Below are 21,566 nucleotides of genomic sequence, written 5' to 3'. Positions count from 1 at the left end.
GTCAATCAACCAATGAGTTGGTAATGGATGCAAAATCATGCTGCAACCACATATCATAGCCCAGACTGCCTAATAATATTCTGCCCTTAAACATAGTGCGCTCCTCCTGGCCTAACCTTCATCTACAGCACTTGTCAAGGCAACTTCATAACACACCAGAGTCGAGCCAATCAGATCTCTCTCGAGGGTGGCAGAGCTGACACTGCAAACAATTCCTGCAATTTTCTGCCTCAACCCTCATTCACACAACCGGTCACGCAGGCTACAGGTAGCCCACGCGCCACACCTGTCAGCTTCCACGGACTCTGTCACTCTGACCGTAAGTTGAAAACTTTGAGTTTTCTGAAATAATCAAACAAATACACTTTCTGTCAAACTAGCCAACTAGTCATATGGGTATTGGTGAATTAAAATGTTTATAGGGCCGCAATTCATAGCATGATTACAAAAAAGAAATACAGAAATACTTCGAGAGTTCATAGTCATTTTGATAGATAGATAGATACTTTATTGATCCCCAGGGGAAATTCAAGAGCAACCAGGGTGTACAATTGTACAATTAGGCTAAGCTAAACTTGAGACATGTTGGTTTTAGTCTGTCATCCTTTGACACAAATCAACAAAATGATGCAGCATTGATACAATTCCAATCTTAAATGGATTCTCTCATCACCTGATTAGCCTAAATGTTTTGGGTTTCCTGGCTAGGTCAGACAGGTTATACACTGAGATGTCTCAACCTGTCTGTCAAGTTACATTGTCTTCTTAAAGCCAAACAAAACTTGCTCTCTTACATGTGTACTGGACTCTAAGCTCTTAGATAAAAATACTGTGATGTCAGAATAAGGCTATACTACCCATCTTCTATCAGTATGACCACTGATAGAAAAGTTACATTTACTTTTATTTATTTAGCAAGCAAGTTCAAATGCACCTCTCTTTATGGGAGCTTAGAAGTAGCACAGACAACACAGATCACATCCTCACTGACTGACTGGCTGTGCCTCCTTTTGACAGTAAACATGCAAATTAAACAATAATGTATAAATGTATGAAACATTAATATCTGAATTACACGTTACAAAATGTTATTCATGGCTTATACTTCCTTAATTCTATTGTAACAGTATCTAGTAGGCTATTTGGTATTTGATTCCATTGTGATATTATTTTGCCTCAGGTCAATGTAATGTTTTGGATTATGTGTTAAGGTATTGAGAATGCATCTTCACAATAAATGTTGCTCAGGTTATTTTGAGCAAAATATGTAAACTTTACTTTTTGCAAGAGAAAATATGGTGCTGCTTGATGCCTGAACAGGTGCCGAAAGAGGAAACAGGAAAATGAGTGCCATTCATTTTTTGCATTTTCACTTGATAGTATTTTGGTTTTATCCCCAGATAAGGAATTGACCAGTAAGATGTTTAATTTTGTTTTAAATAATCTAAATGAGGTAGGCTTTATGTTGCTTGAAGTCATTTTCCAGGTTCACTCACTGGATTGTACAGTGAACACCTCAATGAATAGCTGACCCATGCACTTGAATCCAGAAGGGTTAGGAAAACAAAGCTTAGAGGAGTGTGTTTGGTTTTATATTAACATGCTTGTTGTCTCAGAAACTAGTCCCTATTCATGAGGTCTTTTTTCAGCCGCTCAAAAGATGTGGAACAATGTGCTCTCTCTCTCACACACATGTGAACTAAATTTCACAGTTAAAGGCATTCGTGAACCTTTCTCCTACATGTTGCTCCTGTGCATGTTAAAACAAAATCACTTGGTTTCCTGTAATGCTTAACACAGCTGAAGTTATCACTATGAATCAGGGTGTTTATTTAAAGAACTATCCAGAAATGACTCTCTCTTGACACTCTTCTCTTGATTGTCTGGGCAGATCTGGACCTCGGGGACAGGCCTCTGATTGTGGGCGCAGCAGGGGTTGGTGCTGACGAGGGGTTGCCACACCTCTCAGTGGGTGATGTTCTCCATGCCAACCTGTATACTCATACCTATCCGTGCCACCATAACCTCAGCACCTCACCATGTTAAGCCTCATCAAACTACCTCGCGGCTTAACAATCAATCAGGTTCCCAAAGTAAGTCTGAATATCGGGATAGTGTACAGTAGGTTATTGGGCTCAGGGCTACACGGCATATTGTTAGCCAGTGATTTCTTATTGATAATGTCTGCAGTTTTATGGGCCTATTCCCTGTACAAAGTAAAATCAACTAAAATCAACAGTGTTCAGTTAACTCTTGAAGAGTTTATTTTAACACTATTCTGAATTTGTATGATTTCATTAAGTGTTCAATTAAGTGTTAAATTACTCTGATAATAGTTGAATATGTAGAGTTTGTACCCTCTTTAAATCAAGAGGGAGTTTTAAACTGTTTAAAAGTTTTGGGAATTTAACACTGCATATTTTGCTGCATGTCACTGCAGGTGTTTCATGAGCATGGGATCATATCGGGGTACAGACACCCCCACAGCTCAGCCAGAGATTGTGTCCTTAGCATCTTCCAACTGACCAATGAGACCCTCAACATCTGGACACATTTCCTCCCGACATGGTATGGCTCTGACGCTCATGTTTCACTGAGACCTTTACCTAAGTTGTTTCAGATGTCTTCAGTGAAGTTACTTTAGTACAGAGATTTCAGTCGAATCAATATGGTTGCATCACTAATTAGCATTTCAAAATGGCAAAACCCTCTGGGACTGGTAAGAGTGATTCTGCTTTTTTCTGTTCAAAAACAACTAGAAAAGCTTTAGGAAATAACAACTAAATATCCTATAGGACATTGTGTTTGTGTTTGTGGTAGGTTTTAGTCATGTGGCACAGATGTCCCTGTTTCTCTGATTCTTGTTATACCATTAGATGCATTTAACATTAACATTCAAACATCTGAAACTGGATCACTGAATGACTGAAGAAGCATGCGTTGATGTCTCCGGCTGCTAGGTTCTTCCTGTGGAAGCTGCTGATGGTTGCCTGGGCGATGGAGGAGGGTGAGCGCGGCCGGCGCTCCTGGCCTCTGCTGGTGTTCCTGGCGTCCTGCTGTTGGTACCCACTGGCCTCCAGCTGTGCCCACACCTTCAGCAGCATGTCGGTCAGGGCGCGACACATCTGCTTCTTCTTCGACTATGGAGCAATCACCCTGTACAGTCTCGGTACAAACACACTTAAACACTCACCATAGTATTATACTATTATACAGGGGGCAGCCGTGGCCTAGTAGTTAGCGCTTCGGACTTGGAACCGGAGGGTTGTCGGTTCGAACCCCGATCAGTAGGCACGGCTGAAGTGCCCTTAAGCAAGGCACCTAACCCCTCACTGCTCCCCGAGCACCGCTGTTGTTGCAGGCAGCTCACTGCGCCAGGATTAGTGTGTGCTTCACCTCACTGTGTGTTCACTGTGTGCTGAGTGTGTTTCACTAATTCACGGATTGGATCAATGCAGAGACCAAATTTCCCTCACAGGATCAAAAGAGTATATATACTTATACTTATACTATACCGCATATGTTTTTTATATGTATTTTTAGTTTAATTTATCCATCTGTCACTATCATCTATCTATCTATCTATCTATCTATCTATCTATCTATCCATTAACTACTCTGAGATAGACAGTCCCACAGGCAAAGGTAGAGTTTCATAAGTGTGTGTGTGTGTCTCCTCAGGGTCAGCAGTGGTCTACTCTTCTTACGCATTCCCTGAGAGGTGGGTGAACAACACGTTGCACCGCTGGTATGTCCCCATCGCTGTCCTTAACTCGGTCATCTGCACTGCTCTGGCCTGCTGCTCCAGGTGAGTGGACTCTGGGTCACAAGAAGCTGGCATCCTTGTATTGAGATTGTTGCTGACACCAAAAATGGCTTACCTTCTTTACGAGACAGTATATTTGGTCAACACCACAACATCACTTCAGTCTCCAGGCCAATGTTACATTTGTAATCAATTATACTTTTAATTTATGATAACAGATACGTATAAGTGTAAGTATATATACTCTTTGATTCCGTGAGGGAAATTTGGTCTCTGCATTTATCCCAATCCATGAATTAGTGAAACACACACAGCACACAGTGAACACACACTAATCCCTGGGCAGTGAGCTGCCTGCAACAACAGCAGCACAGTGAGGGGTTTGGTGCCTTGCTCAAGGGCACTTCAGCTGCTTCCTCCTGGTCGGGGTTCGAACCGGCAACCCTCTGGTTACAAGTCCAAAGCTCTAACCAGTAGGCCACGGCTGCCCTGTTGTATTCCTATATAACAGATGTCCCACGGTCAGACTGACACGGTGACACATGGATAAACGAATACCAGGGGCAGCATGCTGGTGATCAAACTGCAGAGGATGTTACTTTTGTGACACTAAGTTTTGTGTTGTTTGTGTTTCTTAAACCCTTTGGCCTGAAGACAGAGCCAAATACAGTTTGACAAAGTTTGACTGACAAAAACATAAATCTTTGTTTTGTTATAATTAAATTGTTTAACCTTGTGCATGCTTCAAAACAATAATATGGTTTTAAAACCCAGACCCATATTCATAGCTTATGAATTAACAGAGTATTTTGTCTCCAAGCCAAACGGAATATTTTAACCCAGAGGCATGGTTGTGAACCCATTCATTTCCTTTAACCTCTGTAGATTAGGCGTGCCGTTTCTTCACTACAATGCTGACACAATTAAAGGGTAAGGGATGCTTTGCTGGTGTGCTTCAATCTAACATGATGTCAATGTCATAATTCATTTTCAAAACATTTCCAAAAAACACACAGTCAAGCTACACCTTGAGATAGCCATCTACAAGGCATTTAAATGTAAAGATTGATCATGTTATTTAATGCCTATAGCAGTCAACTAAATGTACCACACTTTTTCTCAGGCAATGTTCATTGTTTTATCTCTTTCATCTCTATTTCTAGTTTGCCCGACTACCAAGGTACAAAGCTGAAGCCTCTTCGTATTGTGGCCTTTGCATACCCTTATTTTTACGATAACATTCCGTTATTTTACAGAGTAAGTTTCTCAAGACTTTAGTTAGTTATATTATTTCAAATCCAGTCTATGTGACAGCTCAGACTGAACTGCTATGGTAAAATAGTTCAAATGGGCGACTCAGTGGGTATTTCTGTATTCCACCTGCAGTTATTTGTGTGTGTTGGTGAGGGCTGCACAGACAACGAGGCCAACGGTGTCCATCATCAGCACATAGCTCTGGCCTTCCTCACTGGCTTTCTCTTCGCCACTCGCCTGCCAGAACGGCTGGCTCCAGGGAGTTTCGATTACATAGGTACAATCACAGATTCCCCATAGCATTTCCACCACTGCATAACACTGAAGAGGTAGTCTACTGTACTGTACATAAGTATAGTATATATACTCTTTTGATGCCGTGAGGGAAATTTGGTCTCTGCATTTATCCCAATCCATGAATTAGTGAAACATACTCAGCACACAGTAAACACACTGTGAGGTGAAGCACACACTAATCCCGGCGCAGTGAGCTGCCTGCAACAACAGTGTGTGTGTGTGTGTGTGTGTGTGTGTGTGTTGCTTTCTCTGTAATAGAGGCTGACAGTATCTGAGTAAATGGATTGTTTAACTGCAGTATCACATATGATTTCTGCAGGCATTCATAATAGACTATTTTTTGTAAGGGATCATCGTAATATGCTTCGAGGAGGCAAGAAAGCTTAACTTTTCACAAAGGTCATGCATTGCATAGGAGCCATAAACAGATACCATCTCATTATTGTGAGTTGCTCCATGCATTTCCACCTCTCTTTGTGTCTCTCCACAGGGCACAGTCACCAGCTGTTTCATGTGTTTGCTATTGCTGGCACGGTTGTCCAGATTAAGGCCATAGAGCTGGACATGGCCTTGCGTCAGCAGTGGCTTCACTCACACTCTCCTCCCATTACCTTCACCAACACCATGGGGATGGCTCTGGTGTCCCTCGCAGCCAATCTGTCTGTTATTTACATATTTTGTCATGCACTGTTCTCACCCGCAAACCTCAAGAACAAAGACAACAAATTGTCAAACATTATCAAGTGCCGTGACTCCTGTTCACCTAGTAGTGCCTTTTGTTGTCAGCAATAGTTAGGTGCAACGGCACATGATTGCCCTCTTGACGGGTGTGAGACAGGAAAGCACTTTTACAGTTAGAGTAATGTGTCACTCAGTGAACAATGACTGACACATCAAAGGGTCTGTTATGTTGTTATTTGATATGGCTTTTAACTATTTGTTTGTATACAAATGACAATGAAAACGAACTGGAAACAAACTAACCTAAATGTTTCTGATTCACTATAGGCTGTATAAAAATAATTACACTACTAGAATCCAAATAATAAACAATGTAAAAAAAATCAGTTCATTGAATGTATAGCTTTCTGAAAATATGTAAATTAGTAATTACAATCTTGCCCGTGTATTAAAGAAACACTAGACTACATTTAAGTTTAGCATATTATGTTCCTGTATTTTAATAAAGAATATTTATTTGTCAAATATTGGTGTGCTATTTTCATGTTTGCATTGTTAAATATCTACATCCAGCCAAGCAAACAAGCTGAGTGCTCTGGAGAGTTGCTTGTCTGGAAATCTGATGACGTTTGATCACCGGAAGTACGCTAGTAGCCAGGGAGGGACTTCCTCTGCCTTCTGATTGGTTTGATTTGAAAAATCCGTTGTCTCGAGGCGGAGGGAAAGTTCGAATTTGGAATTTGAAAGAGGATCGCCGTACATAGACAGACGCAAAATTGAACCAAAACAATAACCATGTTAAGGCCTACGTGAGTATAATATTGATTTTGTTTAGTAGGAACTGTATTTGTATTGCTCGGTGTTCACTTATGTTGTTACAAATGTTGTTTGTACTGAGTTAACTCGATGTTTTAGCTATGACTTGTTCACTTACGAAATCTGCATTTGGTAGCCACAGCGCTAACGCAGGCTGTCTGACTGGGTGTGGGGCAAGCGATTGCAAGTAAACTAGCAGCTATGCTAATAGAGTACATTGACACAAGTGTTAATGTTAAAACGAATTTAACGCAAACCATGCCATATAGCTACATGTCGTGCACATGTATATGGACATGTAAAGTAACGGTAGCGTTTGCACTAAGTTAGCACGAACTAGCTATTGTTATCTGGTTTTACCGCCGTGTATTTATCGCTAGCTGCTATTTGCTGGGTAGGCTTAGGCTAGACTGAATAAAGAAAACGCTGAGCAATGAAACCACCGTCTCAGGTAACTTTGCTTGCTAACGGCAGCTAACTAATACACATCCTAACTTGACTCCTTCGGGCTCACCTACCAACCTGTTTGTAAGATCTGTCATTCGTATAACGTTAGTTTATGTGGATTTCGCTAGTTAACGTGTTTGGCTTTTACATAGTTGTTTTATGAAACGGGATATATTTTTAAGGTGTTGCATTGACGTTAACATTACAGGAAGGGCAAAACCCCCCGGAGACCTGCGCCGAAGAAGCCTTACAACAACCAGAAGGACCCAGTTGGGGTAAGTTAAGTTATGTCGGTTTAAGGTCTGGCTGTGGAGGGTGCCTTGTTTTATGAGTTTTGGTGGCATGATGATGTTGGCAGCCCTGGAATGTTTACTGAATGGACTTGTCAAAGGTCCCTATTTCATGTCCGGGTTGAAATTGAATTATTTGTAAGAAAAACTTAAGTGTAGTCATGCTTTTTCCATAAATGGATAAAAATACAATTATTCAGATAGACCACACTGTGATGCACTGGGTCAGGATGATCTCTATGGGCCCAGTGTAAAAGGTTTTAAGTCCTGGGGGGGAACCTCAGTTTCCAAAGTTGTCTTAGGTGGTACATTTGTTGCCTGGTCTTTTTAACCTGAGCTTGAATGTGAGTAGTCCAGGTCAGGTCCTCAGAGATGAGTACTCCCAGATATTTAAAGCCACTAACTCTCTCCACCTGCATTCCATCAGTCAAGAGAAAGGTGTAAGTCTGCTGCTGTTGCCTCATTCTGAAGTCCACAATCAGCTGGAGACAGTTTGTTTGGCACCAGGCAGGTAGCTTCTCCACCTCATCCAAGAAGGCAGTCTCATCACTGTTAGAAATGAGGCCCAGGACCACTGCATCAGCAAACTTAAAGGGACACCAGGCAACGTGTTTGTGTTAATTACTCATCTTCGTAAGTCGGTATATGGTTAAATGAGTCATTACAGGGCGAATGAAGACTCTCTCGCCCGCCCCTACTGCCTGTAGGAAGAATATCCCGCTTGCAAGTTCAGTGTATCATACCCGCCGACCGAAGCAGGATCAGTTTACATCCTGCATCCACAGCACAGAGGCAGGCTAACGAAACGCTAGTGATTGTTGCAAACGTGTGTATAATGGTAGGGCCGGGGAAGAGGCAGCGAAAATCCTTGACGGAAGATGCAAAGAAAAGGAAAAGAGCTTCAGACCGAGCGAGGGGGAGTTTCGTAGAGAAAAGGCATCAGGCTTGCCTCATGTCCCTTTAACAATGGGAGTGGCGCTGTCATGGTGTAGAGAGAGTAAAGCAATGGGCTCAAGACTCCGGCCTCTGGAGCTCCTGTGCTCAGAATGATGGAATTAGAGGTGAGCTGGCCCGTTCTCACTACATGGGGTCTCTGCCAGAAAGCAAGTCAAAAGCCAGTCAAAGTGGGTGGTGTTTAGTCCAAGATCTTTGAGAGTCCAGCATCTGAGAAACAATGGTGTTGAAAGCTGAACTATAATCAATAAACAGCAGCCAGCCTCACATAATTCCCCTTTTCCACTGTTTGTATGCCTAAGTGTGGAATGAAGAACATGAGATGACATCCTCAGTAGATCGATTAGATTGATAAGCTAATTGCAATTTTTGACCCGTGTGAACTCAATATTGACGTTTTTAGGCACCACTAGTGATTTGTGTGTGATGGTGCTCTGGTGTTTTTTGCAGGTGTACTGTCGTGTGCGCCCACTGAGCTGTGATGATGAGGAATGCTGCATTGAGGTGATCCACAACACCACTATTCAGCTCCACGCCCCAGATGGCCTCAAGGCCAACCGGAATGGGGAGTACAAGGAGGTTCGTTTGTTTTGTTTTGTTTTGTTTTGTTTGTTTTGGGCAGATTCTTTCCTCATTCTTTCCTTATTTGGATTTCCTCAGTGGAAGTCTGGTAGTCACATTCATGGCCGTGCAGGACCATAATCTCTCTCCCTGTATTTCAGACCCAGTATTCCTTCAAGAAAGTTTTGGCATCAAAACAACTCAGATGGAGCTGTTTGAGGATGTTTCCAAACCACTTGTGGATGATGTCATTCATGGCAAAAACGGTTGGTGTTATGAGCCATGCTGTAAACCTGCTGGTGCCTGTAGCTGCATATCTAAAGTATGCCTTTGATAAGGTCAAATATGCGTGTCATACATCAACGTCTCAACATGCTTTTCACTTTCCCAGGTCTGCTCTTCACCTATGGCGTCACTGGTAGTGGTAAGACCTACACCATGACTGGCTCTGCTGGTCAAGGTGGCCTCCTCCCCCGCTCACTGGACATGATTTTCAACAGCATCGGCCCATACCAGGCGAAAAGATTTGTACGGAAGAGTAACGGCTTGATTTCTATTTCTCCCTTAAAACCCATTTGGTTGTTGACTGTCGGGTCTTACCTCGTGTGCTGCCTGTTTGTGCCCAGGTGTTCAAGCCTGATGATAAGAATGGCATGGAGATTCAGAACCAGGTAGATGCCCTCCTGGAGAGGCAGAAAAGGGACAGCCAGCAGAACGTTCCAAAAACTCCATCCTCACGGTAAGTTCATTGGAAGTACGAGTGTTTCGGTTGAGACGTAATGAGGACATGATTTATCAGCAGGGTTCCCACGGGTCATGGAATTTCTGGAATATCATGGAATTTTAGAAAGTCTATTCCAGACATGGAAAGTCAGGGAATTTTATCAGTTTTGGGGCAGGGAATTTTGTTTTAGCAGTTTAAAATGTACTTGCCAAAATACATGAATACACATATTTCCACGCAGAACTGGTCATTTGCTTCACTGCTTCCTTGACTATCCCAACTTCGTTTATTCAATGCCCATTTATTCATCTCTCACTCTAAAAAGTAAAATATTCTTGAACGCTATACCTTAGTAAATAGTATAGTAAGTCATGGAAATTCTTTTTTTTTTTTTTTTTTTTTGTCATGGAATTTTACATTTGACTTAGAGTGGGAGACCTGTATCAGGTTCTTTTGTTAAAACCTTGGGGAATTAAAGCAGCATGCACAACATGGCATGATCTAGATAAGAATAAAACGATGCTGTGTGCTGTTGGAACTGTAGGCAGAGGCTAGACCCAGAGTTTGCGGACATGATCCGGCCGGAGGAGGCCTGCAAGGCGGACGGGGTGGATGAGGACAGCAGCTACAGCGTGTTTGTGTCCTACATCGAGATTTACAACAACTACATCTACGACCTCCTGGAAGAGACGCCTGTTGACCCTTTAAAAGCCAAGTAAGGATTGAGTGATGTCTTTGGGTAACTTATCGTCACCTCTGAACCTCCACATGTCTGATTTGTTGATTGTGACTTTTCATAGTCTTCAGTTATTTAATTGTTTGTCAAAAATATTGTTCACACATTCAAAGCATTGCTGTCATTTTGTAATTGTAATTTACTGGGGGGAAAATTGCCTTTGAATTATAATGATTATTAGGATTTTCAGTATGTGTTTCTATTGTTGGCTTGGATGTGTGAGCACTATTTTATTTGTTATATAAAAGTAGTCACAGAAGTAGCCCAGTAGTGTCTTTGAAAAAGAGCAAAAAAATATTCATAGTTGGCAGCCTTACTGACGAAAGTAAATTGTAAACTATAGCAGAAGCTGCTGAGTTTATAAAATGGCTACCTACGGGCCTTGTCTCTGTGGCTAGTCTATCATTGTCCTTGGTAGTGTAGAGATGAGATGTGTGTGTTCTTCGCTAGGTGGAACAGTGGAGGCACTCCCCTTCGGAGCAACACTGAGTTTATGTACGTGGCCAGTGGCTGCCCTTCCACCCCCACACCCATAGATAGCGCTCTTGAGCTGAAAGTACCATGTGCCCTGCGCTGCTGCTGCACCCCTGTGCTTGTGTGATGCCCCTCCCCTGGTCCCATTGCTTTGCTTGTGCTCATGCCCCCTCTGCTGTAGCTGTGTGTCTGCTTGCAGTCTCTGCTGTGCCTTGTCTGTCATTAAAAACTGTATGTTGAGCTAAGAATCAGTTATGCATAATCACCCCCTCACTGTTGCCTAACCCATCTCATTGATTACATATGTGTGTGTGTTTGTCTGTGGCTCACCCTGTGGCTTGTTTGTGCTTGTTCTAGACCACCCCAGTCTAAAATCCTGCGCGAAGACCAGAACCACAACATGTATGTGGCCGGCTGCACAGAAGTGGAGGTGAAGTCCACCGACGAGGCTTTTGATGTCTTTTGGAAAGGTAGGTGTCTTTGACCTTTCAGTGGGTCAGTGTTTTGGAAAGGTAGGTGTTTTTCACCTTTCAGTGGGTCAGCGTTTATCTCTACAATCTATATTCTTATTATTGTAAATATTATGGTCATTTGCACAGGTCAGAAGAAGCGTAGGATTGCCAACACTCAGCTGAACCGCGAGTCCAGCAGGTCTCACAGCGTGTTCATCATCAAGCTGGCCCAGGCTCCTCTGGATGCTGATGGAGACAATGTGCTACAGGTGAGACTCACCTGACTCACTCTACCTGTCTAATGACCCTGCCCTCCATAATATCATCAGTGTGGTCATCCATACACCAATAACCAGAGTGCTTGTGCTGTTCTGTACAATTATGGCATTATTATGCAATTTCTGTAATGACTTTCATTGAATTTCATGATATTGTTTTCCAGACATGAAAAATGATAAAATGTAGGTGAAAAAACATCTGACTTGTCCTTGCAAAACAAGAATATTGCACAAAAGCATTGTCAATTCTGTGTTACTTCACGTATTCCTGCTTTTAGTGATTTAAAATAGATAAGTTGTAGACCAGTAACTCTTTGGCGAGGATCACATCAGCCAGCGGCAAGCAGCAATGGCTAACGCAACGCTCAGACCATAATAAGTTTTATCTCATTCCTAAGCAACACAAACGGTTTGTCAATTGAATACACTCTCGTTGCGCTTTGAAAGCTGAACCAAGTTCAACACTCAGCTTATTCAACGCCACCGTTCCACTGCCGAACCATAGAGAACAATAGGAAACCTGCCGCTGGCTAATGTGATCCCAACCTTTCTGTGTTGATGCTACTGATTTCTCTAGATTATAGGCCTGTCCCATGTTCTAACTGGTTCCGTGTGTTCTGACAGGATAAGAACCAGGTGACTGTGAGCCAGCTGTGTCTGGTGGACCTGGCGGGTAGTGAGCGGACCAGCAGGACTCGAGCCGAGGGAAGCCGCCTCAGGGAAGCAGGTACTGGACTGGTCTGGGCTGGGGGGGGGGTGGGTTCTGCCTTCTCTGGACTCTTAGCTCACCGGTTTCACCCTGAACAGGTAACATCAACCAGTCCCTGATGACCCTGCGGACCTGCATGGAAGTTCTCCGAGAGAACCAAATGTGCGGCACGAACAAGGTTGGTGCTGGGGATGGATTTCTTTTTTTTTTTTTTTTTTTTTTTAAATATTTTTCTTCTTTTTCTAACTACATCCTCCTTTGTTTATTTTAATAATCTGCCTATTTTCATTCTGCTAAGATGGTGCCGTACAGAGACTCCAAAGTGACTCACTTCTTCAAGAACTACTTTGATGGTGAAGGCAAAGTCCGAATGATTGTCTGCGTCAACCCCAAAGCCGATGACTATGAGGAGACTCTGGTACGACCGTCCTCCTTCACATCTACTGATCATTTTCACCTCTGGCCTTTTGTGGCCTGTGGTCTAACTGTGTGTGTGTGCGCAGCTGGTCATGCGCTTTGCAGAGATGACCCAGGAGGTGGAGGTGGCGCGTCCGGTGGACCGGCCCATCTGTGGCTTCGCTCCCGGCCGGCGCCAGCGGAACTTGGCCTTCAAGGACGAGCTGAGTCGCCGCCTGGAGGAGCGTGGTGGTCCCATTGACACAGGTACACTGGACATTTGTGCAATCTAGAGGATATAAGTATTCAACACTTGTCATATGTACATGCAGGTACTTGCTTCTTAGCGCAGTGTAAGGTGCACTAGCTTGATCTCTTCAAGCTTAAGTACTATGCTAAAATGGTGAACTAGGATAAGTTGTTAAGTGCAAGCTGACACTGAAAGTGTGTATATATTATACTCTGCTGGAAGCACACCATGTTTTTGCAAGTAGGCATGTGAGGAGTGCATTCTGTGAAATGGCCCATAAAGAGGTGTGTGTGTGTGTGTGTGTGTGCAAATGGAGCTGTGTGTGGGGGGGTTGTTTGTGCAAATGGAGCGGGATGTTAACTCTGTGGTGGTGGCTGTTCTGTCAGAGATCCCAGCGGCTCTGAACCAGCTGCTGCAGAGCTTCCCCCCGCTGCCCCCGTGTGAGATCAGCGACCCCTCTGACGACCAGACGCTGCCCGGCTCATCGAGGCGCTGGAGAGGAGGCACCGCATGAGGCAGTCCATGATCGAGGAGTACAACCGGACCGGTGAGGCCCCCTCTCCCATCTCAAATCAGTTGTGTGTGTACAACCGGACCGGTGAGGCCCCCTCTCCCATCTCAAATCAGTTGTGTGTGTGCAACAACTGGACCGGTGAGGCCCCCTCTCCCATCTCAAATCAATTGTGTGTGTACAACGTGTAGGAACCGGTGAGGCCCCCTCCCTCTCCAATAGTGTGTGTGTCAAATCAATACCCACCCTCCCAATGTGTGTACACTGTGTGTGTTTCAGATCAATACTACATACAGCCAATGGGTTTTACACGTACATTCCCCAGTTCTAATCCAAACACTTCGTCAACTTCAGCTCTGTGTGTGTGTGCTCAAAGCATGATTTGTTTACTTTATTAATTACAAATTGTACATTGTAATACAAAGTCACTCATGCTTTTCTTGCTAATTGACACATTTTAGTGGCTGTTGAGCTCAACTATTGGCAACCTTTTAGCAGAATCATTCTGCTCATTGGTCCAGATAAAGTGTGAATAATTATGTTCACAGCCTTTCATGCCTGCTGGTGACGTTCAGATTTGAAATGTTTTTTTGTTTTATTTTTCCTTCTCTCGTCTCAGCCAACATGCTTAAGTCCATGCTGCAGGAGATGGACGGCAGCCTCATGAACAAGGAGAACTACATCCACCAGCAGCAAGGCCAGCTGGGGGAGAAGGACAAGTGCATTCAGGACCAGAAGAGCGAAATCGACCGCCTGGAGAAGAAGGCAAAGATGCTGGAGTACAAGGTGAGGAGAAGCCCCTCTGCCAGTGTTGACATCCTTCGGGCTGTTAAAGCTCTGAGAGGTGTTAATCTGTCTCAAGACCTTCTGTAAGACCCTGCTCTATCTGGGAGAGTACCCGTCCTAGCTGCATTACATCGGATACCGTTGTTGTGACTTTGTTTATTTCCCATAAACACTCACCCATCAGTGACCTAGGCATGGAAATACCGAAAGGTCATGGTGTTGTGAAATCATTTTTCAGACCTGGGGAGAAAATGACATCAAATTCGGTGCATTTGTCGTGAAATGTTATTTTGCAGGAGGATCTGGTGAAATTGGTCCTGCGTTGTGTTTTTCAGATCGACATCCTGCAGAAGACAACCAACATCTACGAGGAGGACAAGCGCACCCTGCAGCACGAGCTGGAGAGCCGTGAGCACCGGCTCGCCCGAGAGCAGTCGGAGAAGAAGCGCATGGAGGCCCGCATGCAGGGCATGGTCTACGACACCAAGCTGCAGTGGGAGAAGGAATGCGTGAGTACAGTGCTCTCGGCCTGCCTCTGTCAGACCAGATGGCTATACTAAGAAGCCAGCTTCTCCAGTTGACGTTAGGTGTAATCACTGATCTCAGAAAGAATGGCACCTTTGAAACAATAGATGGTCGGTGCAGTGTTCTTTAAGAGAATAGTGGGTGCTCCTCAGGTTAGCTGGATATGCCAGTAGCCTTGCTTCATTGTAAACCCCTCAGAGCTGCAAATATAATTTGTATAACCCAATGAAAGCTCCTGCACATATGCGCCGATTTGATTACCTAGATTCCATTGTTTTCAGTACTACCCCGCACACCACCGCCATCGCCATGGAGATTACGATTCAGTTCTGTTTTTGTCCCCACCGCTCAACAAAGTCCATTGTTTATTGAACGCTTTTCAGTTGAATGCTTCTACACTTTCTGTCACTTGCCTACTCACACACCGGCATGAAATGTTTAATTGACAAGTATTTGATAAACAAACTCATTGAAAACATCATAATGTAATTATTTTCTTTTTATATTTTCTTTTTTATTGTATTGAAAACATAATGTAATGTAATTGAACGTCAAAAGCGGAGTGCTTCTATGTGTGGGCCTCGAGTCGGGGACTTTCAAAATGTTAAATACTGACTATAGGCATGAGCTAATTCTGCTCGTACACATGCATGATTCCCATCAACCATAGCAGCTGCACTCGTGCGATTTAGTAGTACTCATGATGGGAAGATCAAATGCTTTGGGAATACGACCCCATGATTGCATTCCCTGGAAGCATCGTTGAGCAACCACCAAGGGTGTACCAAGAGTATTCAAAAGAGAATTCTGTATGTAGTATGATAGTTATTTGGTAGTATCCTCAGGGATAGCTTGGGATTATTTTCTCATGTTGCTTGTTTGCTTACCTGTGTGTGTGTGTGTGGTCTCCCCCCTCAGGAGAGGCGTGTGAATGCCAAGCAGCTGGAGATGCAGAACAAGCTGTGGGTGAAGGACGAGAAGCTGAAGCAGCTCAAGGCCATCGTCACAGAGTCTCGTCCTGAGAATCCCCCAGCACGCCCAGAGAAACCATGGCGTCCCTGGCGAGGGAGAAAGGACCGCCTGCGCCAAGCTTTCGCCTCCCGTCCCGATACCCACGTCGTCCACCTTGACATGCGCTTCTAGCTTGCTCGCTCGCTCCCATCCGCCCTCTTCATCCTCCTCCTCCTCTTCCTCCCCCCATCCCTCTCTACTACACGCATGCCTGCCTTTTAAAGCGTCTGTCCACCAGCAGAGGCCGCTATTCCCTCCACATACCACAGCTGGAGCTGATGGGAGAACTGCTGTCCCACATGGACCTCTGTGTGCATTAATTATGTATTATACCAAGTGACTTTTTTAAAAGAAAAATCTAACACGTTTGTATAGATAATCATCCTTGTATAGCTTTTTAAAATATTTTGTGTGTTTGTTTATGGAGGACATTTTTATTTTTTTAAGTGTCCTTGTTGGCTGTCCTACATAGTCATGTTATTTTTTTTAGTGTGAGTGCATGCAATGTTTGTGTTCTAACCTGACTGTCATCTGCAGTCTTCTTACACTCTCCCCCAGCCTTGCCCCCCGCACCCCGCCTCCTACACCTGCGACCCCAAAGTGGCCAAGGCCGGGGGCACGGGGGGTCCCCTGTCTCCGAAGGCCAGCGGCCTGTCCGTGGCCTCCTGCATCACGGACTGGGAACAGCGGGTCCCCCAGGACAGCAGGCAGCGTAGCCAGTCGCCCCCGTCCAGCAGAGCTCCAGACAGCCTAGACAGGCGCAGAGGCAGGCAGTGGCAGCTCCAGCACCAGCGTGACTGGGAGGTGCCGCAGCAGCCAGACCATGTAGGCGTAGAGGAGGTGGCAGGACCCAGGGTCAGTGGTAGCAGTAAGAGCAGCGCTAGATGGAGATGGAGATGGAGATTGAGCTCTGGCACGGCTGTAGCTACTAACGGGTTGTTTTTTCTTTTTTTTTTTTTTCTCTTTTGATGTTGTGGTGTTTTTTATTTAGTAGTTTCCCCTTATGACATGACCAGTGAATGAGGTTGCTCTTTATTTTTGGTCCTCCGGAAAAAAAAAAAAACCCTACCCTGTTGCTATACACTTCAATAAATCTTTTGTAACATACTAACATGATTAACTGCTCATCCAGTCTCCAGACCATCTCATTCTTTGCAACAATGTAACTTGTCTGACCCCTGTTCCAGTTGCATTTCTCAAGTGCTCTGGTGTGTAGACGACTTGTTATATGATTAATTTTGGAGAATGTGTTGCTAGCGTTGCATTGTGTGTTTGTTGCATTGCCACAATAGAGTGTGCGACTGGCAGCTTCAGTAGATTAGCATCCTACTAACTTAAGAGGCATGACTCCTAGAACCTCGCATTGCCCAGCTGATTGGCTGACCTGTGTGTGTGTGTGTGGTCTCCCCTCAGAGAGGCGTGTGAATGCCAAGCAGCTGGAGATGCAGAACAAGCTGCGGGGTGAAGGACGAGAAGCTGAAGCAGCTCAAGGCCATCGTCACCGAGTCTCGTCCTGAGAATCCCCCAGCACGCCCAGAGAAACCGCAGCGTCCCTCGCGGGAGAAGGAGGGACCGCCAAGGGCCGGGCCTCCCGTCCCTGGTACCCGTGACGCCACCTTGACATGCGGCTTTAGCTTGCTCGCCGCTCCCATCCGCCTCTTCTTCATCCTCCTCCTCTTCCTCCCCATCCCTCTCTATTACACGCATGCCTGCCTTTTAAAGCGTCTGTCCACCAGCAGAGGCCGCTATTCCCTCCACATACCACAGCTGGAGCTGATGGGAGAACTGCTGTCTCACATGGACCTCTGTGTGCATTAATTATGTATTATACCAAGTGACTTTTTAAAAAAAGAAAAATCGCAACACGTTTGTATAGATAATCACTTGTATAGCTTTTTTAAATATTTTGTGTGTTTGTTTATGGAGGACATTTTTATTTCTTTTAAGTGTCCTTGTTGGCTGTCCTACTTAGTCATGTTATTTTTTTTAGTGTGAGTGCATGCAATGTTTGTGTTCTAACCTGACTGTCATCTGCAGTCTTCACTCTCCCCCCCAGCCTTGCCCCCCCCATACCTCCTACACCCACGACCCCAAAGTGGCCAAGGCGAGGGGCACGGGGTCCCCTGTCTCCGAAGGCCAGCGGCCTGTCCGTGGCCTCCTGCATCACGGACTGGGAACAGCGGGTCCCCCAGGACAGCAGGCAGCGTAGCCAGTCGCCCCCGTCCAGCAGAGCTCCAGACAGCCTAGACAGGCGCAGAGGCAGGCAGTGGCAGCTCCAGCACCAGCGTGACTGGGAGGTGCCGCAGCAGCCAGACCTTGTAGGCGTAGAGGAGGTGGCAGGACCCAGGGTCAGTGGTAGCAGTAAGAGCAGCGCTAGATGGAGATGGAGATGTAGATGTAGATTGAGCTCTGGCACGACTGTAGCTACTAACGGGTTGTTTTGTCTTTCTTTTTCTCTTTTGATGTTGTAGTGTTTTTTATTTAGTAGTTTCCCTTATGACATGACCAGTGAATGAGGTTGCTCTTTATTTTTTGGTCCTCTCGGAAAAAAAAAAAAAAAAAACCCTACCCTGTTGCTATGCACTTCAATAAATCTTTTTGTAACATACTAACATTAACTGCTCATCCAGTCTCCAGACCATCTCATTCTTTGCAACAATGTAACTTGTCTGAACCCTGTTCCAGTTGCATTTCTCAAATGCTCTGGTGTGTAGATGACTTGTTATATGATTAATTTTGGAGAATGTGTTGATAGCGTTTCATTGTGTGTTTGTTGCATTGCCACAATAGAGTATGCGACTGGCAGCTTCAGTAGATTAGCATCCTACTAACTTAAGAGGCATGACTCCTAGAACCTCGGCATTGCCCAGCTGATTGGCTGACCCTGTGTGTGTGTGTGTGTGTTGTGTGTGTTTGGTGCAGACGGGTGCCCCAGTGCGCCCCCACCACCGGCGGTCCCACTCGGCAGGAAATGAGCGCTGGGTGGACCACAAGCCCGTCACCAACGTGGAGCTGGACACAGTGATGCAGCCCAACCTGCCCAACTCCATCAAGGTGTCCACCCCCAGTGAGAAGGCCCTGTCCAAGGCCGACAAGTACGTGCTCACGCACCAGGAGGTGGCCTCCGACGGAGAGATCCAGACCAAACTCATCAAGGTACAGGAACACACACCCCATATCTTCTGCATGTCTTTCTGTATTATGTGTTAATGGTGACATTAACTTGACCACACACAGACACATCCAGAATGCTAAAGTGGGTGTTGTTCCTCTGTTTGCCTCCAGGGGGAGGTGTTCAAGACCAGAAGTGGTGGTCAGGCTGTGCAGTTCACGGACATCGAGACTCTGAAGCAGGAGAATCCCACAGCACCCAGGTAACCTGCTATCAAGTGCCCACACCTGCCCTCAGTGTTCTAACCAGTGCCCCCATGCCCACATCTGCCCTCAGTGGTGGTGGTCTTTTTTTTCCCACTGCTAGGATCCGGCCATCTTGGAGTCAGTTTTCAACCTGTGAATTCACTATTCTACAATGATTATGATATTGATGCTGATGTCTGATGTTTTTCAACATGGCATTCACAACTCTGTTATGCTTGTTTGTTTTCTTGTGTGTTGGGTGGATATAGATGCTGTGTGTTTTCTGTTTCCCTGCAGCCGCAAGAGGCGGTCTTCTGAAAACCAACCACCCCAGGGAGATGGGAACATGCAGGGCGGCTGGACCGAACGAACCGGGAGAACAGGGTATGACTTTCCAACCAGAGCTATGGATTAACAGCCTGCAACTTAGCTTACCTAATGGCTTTATTTATGGATTCAGCTCGATGACGCATTACTCTATACAGTCAACGTTCTGACTATTGGCAACTGGATTATTGCAGCCTTTTTGGGTTGAGGGGTTCATACACATGTCTCATTGTGCCATGTCTCATTGTGTGCCTCTGTCTCGTGAGCGTATAACACTGAGCTTCCTCCTGCTCCCCCAGTGCTCTGTGGCTGTGGAGATGAGGGCTGGATCCAACCTGGGACCTGGCTATCAGCACCACGGATACCAGAAGTGAGTCGTGTGTGTCTGGGGCAGGACGCTGCTGCTGGGGCATGAATGTGAACAACACAAAGTTTTCATAGAAGTGTAAACTGTGGAATGGAAAGTGACTGTTCATTTTCAGAAACTCCGTCTCTGCTAGGGAGCTTGATGGACGTTATTGCATGATGTTTGACGAAGAACTTAGTTTTACTGTGAATCTCAGTGTTGGTTTTTCCTCAGGACAAAATGTACAGCAAATTGCCCTGTTGTGCTCATCTAGACAAGCTGCATCTGTTTTCTCAAACCCAGACTACGGTTTCCTCACACCTGCTTATCAAGTTTGCACTTAAAGTAAATGCTAAAAAACTATTAGACATTTTAAAGACTGAAATAAATAGCTAACACCTTGGATTCAGTCCTAGTTAAGTACCAGAGCCTAATCATTTGTGTGTGTGTGTGTTTTAGGCGGAGAAAGCCCTAGAGGAGCTGCTCAGATTCTGCACATCAACATGTTTTTTCTGCCCTGGAACCTCACGCTGTTTGTGTGCAATAGCAGATTCACTTTATACTATTTATCTTTTTAAAATCTGTATATAGTCAATTCACCAAAGTCTGTGCATTTTATATTGTAGTGTTGCCTGGTAGAGTGCTCAGTTCATGTATCATGATGGCAGGGAAAAATGAATGAAATGTTGTAGTACTAGTTGTTCACACGTATATTGCAGACTGTTATTCTAAGAGGCACTATAGCATTCTAGTTCAGTGCATAACTACTTTGTACTGCCATTGGACCAGTTCAAGAATCTTCTTCAAATGCAGGTGGATTTATATTCTTTTGCCCTTTTAAACGGGCTGAACTTTTCACTTTAGCATTTTGTACTTTTTTCTATGTGGCGCAATTTTATATAAATTTGTTGGGGAAAAAAAATACTGCGCTGTAAGTCTTCCTCTGTACCCTTCGATGTTAATAAATTCCCTATGCAGACATGGATTATGCTTTTGGGATTTCTTACTCTAACAAGACTCGTTTAATTGTGATTTTTGTGTTCATTGAAAGTGTATTAAGCCATTTAAATGAATAGTAATATATCACATATATTAGGAGACAAAGAATTTGGCTCAAACACTATATCTTCCATTTTAATGCATTTTCATAAATAATTGTTTTAAATGATTATTTTGTTTTCGGAACTGTTATTGAGATTGTTTTTACATTGAATTTACTCAATCAAAACAACACAACTGCACTTTTATTGATATTACCTGAAAAACAATTAAATAACATGACTTGTTCCACAAAAATGGATTTTAGTGTTTTGGAAAAGAGCTCTTCATATGCTAGGCTTTATCGTTCAAGACAGTCTAGCCTATAAAAATACTTTGTGCTGCATCCATGAAGCATGCTGGTAGAAATATCTATTTAAAAGCACTGTTGATCTGTGCATGCCATTACCAACTTTTGATTCTTTGATTTGGAAAGCAAGTTCATTATTTTGGGCTGCTACAATAAATTAGAATTTCAGCCCAAAGTTGGATAACATGTAGAATTTTGCTGCAATTTCAAAACCGGATTACTCGGTATGTGCTTACTGTACAGAGGAATGCTTCATATCCTCGTGTTTGG

At 44.4% G+C, this 21,566-nt stretch overlaps 2 protein-coding genes across 2 annotated transcripts; both read left to right on the top strand.

The window, feature by feature from the left end:
* Positions 1 to 209: 209 nt before the first annotated feature.
* paqr5a (progestin and adipoQ receptor family member Va) lies at positions 210 to 6,487 on the top strand. The gene is made up of 9 exons (XM_048257521.1): positions 210 to 319; positions 1,892 to 2,093; positions 2,441 to 2,568; positions 2,961 to 3,169; positions 3,682 to 3,808; positions 4,652 to 4,696; positions 4,930 to 5,023; positions 5,153 to 5,297; positions 5,808 to 6,487. Exons 2-9 carry the CDS (start codon positions 2,040 to 2,042, stop codon positions 6,107 to 6,109), a joined length of 1,104 nt encoding a protein of 367 aa, XP_048113478.1. The 5' UTR covers positions 210 to 319; positions 1,892 to 2,039; the 3' UTR covers positions 6,110 to 6,487.
* A 232-nt stretch (positions 6,488 to 6,719) lies between these two features.
* On the top strand, positions 6,720 to 20,933 carry kif23 (kinesin family member 23). Its single transcript, XM_048256166.1, is given in 28 exon segments — positions 6,720 to 6,807; positions 7,470 to 7,536; positions 8,956 to 9,084; positions 9,228 to 9,246; positions 9,249 to 9,332; positions 9,458 to 9,594; positions 9,693 to 9,805; positions 10,335 to 10,505; positions 10,977 to 11,021; positions 11,358 to 11,470; positions 11,600 to 11,721; positions 12,355 to 12,457; positions 12,538 to 12,617; positions 12,738 to 12,857; positions 12,943 to 13,102; positions 13,472 to 13,561; positions 13,564 to 13,632; positions 14,216 to 14,382; positions 14,718 to 14,891; positions 15,826 to 16,023; positions 16,477 to 16,773; positions 17,386 to 17,518; positions 17,956 to 18,266; positions 18,841 to 19,074; positions 19,204 to 19,292; positions 19,573 to 19,659; positions 19,902 to 19,972; positions 20,408 to 20,933. Coding segments are annotated over 27 exon segments (3,348 nt in total). The 5' UTR covers positions 6,720 to 6,793; the 3' UTR covers positions 19,924 to 19,972; positions 20,408 to 20,933.
* Positions 20,934 to 21,566: the final 633 nt, after the last annotated feature.

The sequence above is a fragment of the Alosa alosa genome, chromosome 11, assembly GCF_017589495.1.
Source record: "Alosa alosa isolate M-15738 ecotype Scorff River chromosome 11, AALO_Geno_1.1, whole genome shotgun sequence".
Taxonomy (NCBI): Eukaryota; Metazoa; Chordata; class Actinopteri; order Clupeiformes; family Clupeidae; genus Alosa; species Alosa alosa.
The sequence above is the reverse complement of the archived record's forward strand: the minus strand, read 5'-3'. Positions and strand labels throughout refer to the sequence as shown.

Excerpts from the sequence above, each read along its gene's own strand:
- paqr5a (XM_048257521.1), top strand. The coding sequence starts at position 2,040 with ATGTTAAGCCTCATCAAACTACCTCGCGGCTTAACAATCAATCAGGTT. Across the intron at positions 2,569-2,960 it reads ACACATTTCCTCCCGACATG|GTTCTTCCTGTGGAAGCTGC; the intron begins GTATGGCTCTGA and ends TCCGGCTGCTAG. Across the intron at positions 4,697-4,929 it reads AATGCTGACACAATTAAAGG|TTTGCCCGACTACCAAGGTA; the intron begins GTAAGGGATGCT and ends CTCTATTTCTAG.